Consider the following 4,108-nt stretch of genomic DNA (forward strand, 5'->3'; position numbering starts at 1 on the left):
TGTGCTTGTGCTTGTGTGAATGTGTTTTGTACATACATTTCTGTTCTTATTTGACGTTAGTTTTGTTGTTGCCATTCTTTGGACTAAAAATTTGGTTTTTTGCGTTCCTTTACTTTTCATGTTATTCTCTTTAAGTGAGCGCATTTTGCTTACGCTCTGGCATTTTGACACTTTTCAGATTTTAGTCCAAAAAGATAAGGAATGAACCTTGTATGACAGAGCGAACTACGTAATGGGGGTGCCGTGGGAAGCCGTATAAGTTTTTTACTTTCGTTTTTGGCACTTTAAAAGCTCACTGCCCAACATTCACTATGCACAAAAGTTACCGTGTCTGAACTCAGGCTAACCGAATAGAATAACAGCAAAATGAAATAATCGAAAAATTTTGTGCACCAAATGTCAGAATCGGAAAAAACAAAAAATACAACCTCGTTATTTGCGCCAGGAAGCAAATTAGAAGTAGATTTTTTTCAAAAGTTATTTATGTAGAATGCCGAAAATTGTGGAGTTACGCTCAAACCGTAGCTTATTACAAAGCAATTTTGATGGGTACAAATTGTCCCTAGATCCAGTGGCTTTACTACGTCAGGAACTCCCATATGCTCCTCATAAAGCTGAACCAAATGAGGATCAGTATGTATAAATATTTACCTATATTTCAAGTATTATAGCTTAAGTTTTGTTTAAGATATTCCTTACTGCATGCAGAACTTTTTTCTATGCAAAATTTGCTGCAAGTAGATCCGTGGGCTCGCACGGATTCGTACTATGTTAGCCGACTTGGCGAAGTTGTGCGGGCAGCCTACAATGAGCCTACCGGACGTGCGGAATCAGTGCAGGTCGTATATCGCCTTTCAACACATACGCCGCGTGTCAAAGGAGATTACAATTATTCCATGCGTTTTATATCTGAAAAGTATTGCGTTCTATGTGATGGCATTCAACATCTGTTTTTATTAGACACAAACGATCGTACTAAGGCAGCTAAATGGAAGTTGATTGCCGAAACGCCTATAGTGGCATTTGCTAATTCTATATCTTCTGAGCGCAATTTTTGCTTGTACGATTGCCGTTTGGATATCGTACAGGAGGAAAAGCAAATTAGTTTAGCAGTAGGTAGAGTCGAAAGAGACGACAGTTCCTCCGGCGGCGGCTCCAAACATTTTATGCATTTGCATTGGGCCAAATGGATACACAATAAAGAATGGTTGTTTTCGATACTCGATACTCTTGAGGGAAAAGGCTCGTTATATTATTGTGCATTTGAACCCCGTGCTGAATCTATTATTATTTGTTCGAACCATGAATACACTTTTCGTTCTAAAAAATCGTCTGATAATAAAGAAAATACTGATAAGATTCCGTTGTATAAAGAAGTACCTGAAATTAATGGCTTCACATGGACGCAAACAGACGACGATATAACTATAAAATTTGACGTTAAGAAAGGAAAGGAAAGAACCGATTACAGTGTCAAGTATGCTGCTGATAAATTGACCGTGAAGTGTTGCGAAGAAGTGCTTTTTGATAGTCAGCTCTTCGGTAAGGTTGACCAAGACTTGACCACATGGACAATCGTGCGTTCGTCAGTATATTTAAAATTAAAACAAATTATAATAATTGCATATTTTACAGGAAAACAATTACTTACAAATAACGTTGGTTAAACGAGTTTTAACTTTGAATTGGCCATCGCTTCTATGTGACAACGTTGGCCCTGAAGAAACTTTAGACAAAAGCAGACAATCCGATTTACCTATAGATCAAAGGCCTATTGTCAACTTGGAAGCTCCTATTGAGGATTGTGACTTTCCTATGTCTGGCATTGAAGAGGAAATACGAATAGGCCGCTATCATCTGTCAACGAAGTCAATAACACACGCTGTATTACTAGGNTGGTAATGGTTAATGCATTCAAAAATCAATGGAACAATAAATACGTATTTTACTTTCAGGCCGCTATCATCTGTCAACGAAGTCAATAACACACGCTGTATTACTAGGTTCATCGCCTCCCCTTTTCTCCACTAACCTGCGACCAGGTTTCCCCAATGCTTTGGCAATACGCCAAGATGTTGATGCTGGGCTCTGGTTGCAAAACTACAATCCAAATAAACCTGAAGACTGGTCTCTGCGGCACGAAGCCAACTTGCATGCATTTGGATATGTGCAAGCTTCTAAGCAACAAAGGAAATTCATTGACTGTTCACCAGACTTCAATTATGCTCTCATCTGTGAATCGCATCGCCATGTTTTCCTTTACAAATCAAATTATGATGGTGCAGATGGTTTGCGAAATCGTAACGGCCCGCAAGTTAGGTTGGGAAAGCAACACTTAGTAACCTTGGAAGATGCAGGAGAAGTTCTCGGACTTGCAACTGCTGAAAGCGTTGTGACCATATTGACGGAACGTTGTCTATTACATTTGCAATTAAGTTAGCTAACCTATTCTAAATTATTTTAAAGTTAGGCCAAAAATACCAAACAGATTAAGGTTTACGCATCAAATGTGTGATTTTTTCTATTAGCTATGAGTAACCAACAATAATAGCCGTACGACAACGCCGAACTTTGAAAGTGTCTTTCATTACCTACTAAGAATGGGTTGGGCTCCGAAATGTATCTATTATTTCGAAGAATTCAATGACATGATCCTCTTTCTCCTCCGACCTCTGGGATCCACAGGCAAGCCTATTCAAAAAAAGATAAAAAAAAATCGTTGATTTTCCTTACAAATTGCCACAAATGTTTAAAGTAAAATGGAGAGATAGAGAATAAAGCCATTTAATTCCTTGGCTTTGCGCTTTCAATCTTGAAAGGTAGGCGGTGCCATGCCCCTTCAATGTAACTTCCCCCGATGTAATTCTCGAGCTGATTTAACTAGGAAATACTCCAAATATAATGCTGATTTATATAAAATGAAAATGGCAGGGACATAACAGTTATAAGTTTTATAGCAGAAATGTTGCTCCATAACAGTTATTAGATGAGAAATATTTTTTATTTCGTCGATAAGAGTTATAACCCAACGTTTATTTTTAACATTGCCTGATAATTGTTATGCAGGAGAAATATTTTTTCCCTTGCCGATAAGAGTTATTTCCCAACGTTTATTTTTTACGTTGCTGGATAAGAGTTATTTTACAACGTTTATTTTTTCGTTGTCTGATAAACGTTGTAAGATTAGGATATTGATGATGATGGAGATGGAGAATAAGATAAAGACGATGAAATAAGAGTGAGAGAGTGAAATAACTATTATCTGATAACGTAAAAATAAACGTTGGGCAATAACCGTTATCGAGCAACGGAAAAAATAAACGTTGGGAAATAACTCTTATCAGCAACGGAAAAAGTATTTCTCATCTATTAACTGTTATGAAACAACGTTATCGTTAAATTTCAGAATTCAGGTAACGTTTTCAATTTGTAAATTCGAGATAACAGTTATTTTCGGTCCTTGGAAAATGCATATTTTACTAATGATTATATCCCAATGTGGGAACAAATGCAGTTTGGCTCCAAATCTCAAATTCGAAAACAAAATATTGGGATCGATAGAGATGATTGAGCTGAGTATAACGGTATAATTCTTTTTTAGGGAAACAACAAAAACAACAATTATCAAAGGTTAAAGTTCAAAATAAGCTATTTTTGAAGTCAAGATTTCTTAAAAACAAATGGATGGATAATTTGGTATACGTACTTTATATATATGTTGTATAGTTCCTACAAAAATGTAATCAATGTAAAATAATTACANTGTAAAATAATTATAAAAAAAACACCTTTTGCAGAGAACACCTTTTACTGAGAACACCTTTCTGCGTAGGCGGCCTTCGGCTGCACTTATACGGTAGACAAACGGGCTCGATTATTTGCATAACCAGCCTTTATATGCTTTAACTCATGCATTTTCATAAGCATAAGCAGTCGAACAAATGCACGAAATTTTTGGGAATTAACTCGGGTCCGGGGAATTTTCGATGACAACACTGGTAAAGACTGCCAGTTGTTATCTTTTGTACATGTACGCAAACGAAGCAGGCGCGTTTCGCGTATGCGGTAGCTGAGTGGTGAGAGTTGCGGGCTACAAGCGTGTAGCTGC

At 37.1% G+C, this 4,108-nt stretch overlaps 1 protein-coding gene across 2 annotated transcripts; it reads left to right on the top strand.

The window, feature by feature from the left end:
* The first annotated feature begins 414 nt into the window (after nt 1–414).
* LOC108382715 (nudC domain-containing protein 1) lies at nt 415–2,912 on the top strand. Of its 2 annotated transcripts, none has more exons than XM_017639084.1 (4): nt 415–633; nt 689–1,577; nt 1,636–1,846; nt 1,956–2,909. In XM_017639084.1, exons 1-4 carry the CDS (start codon nt 491–493, stop codon nt 2,438–2,440), a joined length of 1,728 nt encoding a protein of 575 aa, XP_017494573.1. In that variant the 5' UTR covers nt 415–490; the 3' UTR covers nt 2,441–2,909. The 2 variants fall into 2 exon arrangements, with proteins under 2 accessions (XP_017494573.1, XP_017494574.1); XM_017639085.1 differs by having other exon boundaries at nt 543–633; nt 709–1,577; nt 1,956–2,912.
* The last annotated feature ends 1,196 nt before the right edge of the window (nt 2,913–4,108 follow it).

The sequence above is a fragment of the Rhagoletis zephyria genome, unplaced genomic scaffold (assembly GCF_001687245.7).
Source record: "Rhagoletis zephyria isolate East Lansing unplaced genomic scaffold, Rhagoletis_zephyria_1.1 Rzeph_scaffold_28299, whole genome shotgun sequence".
Lineage (NCBI taxonomy): Eukaryota > Metazoa > Arthropoda > Insecta > Diptera > Tephritidae > Rhagoletis > Rhagoletis zephyria.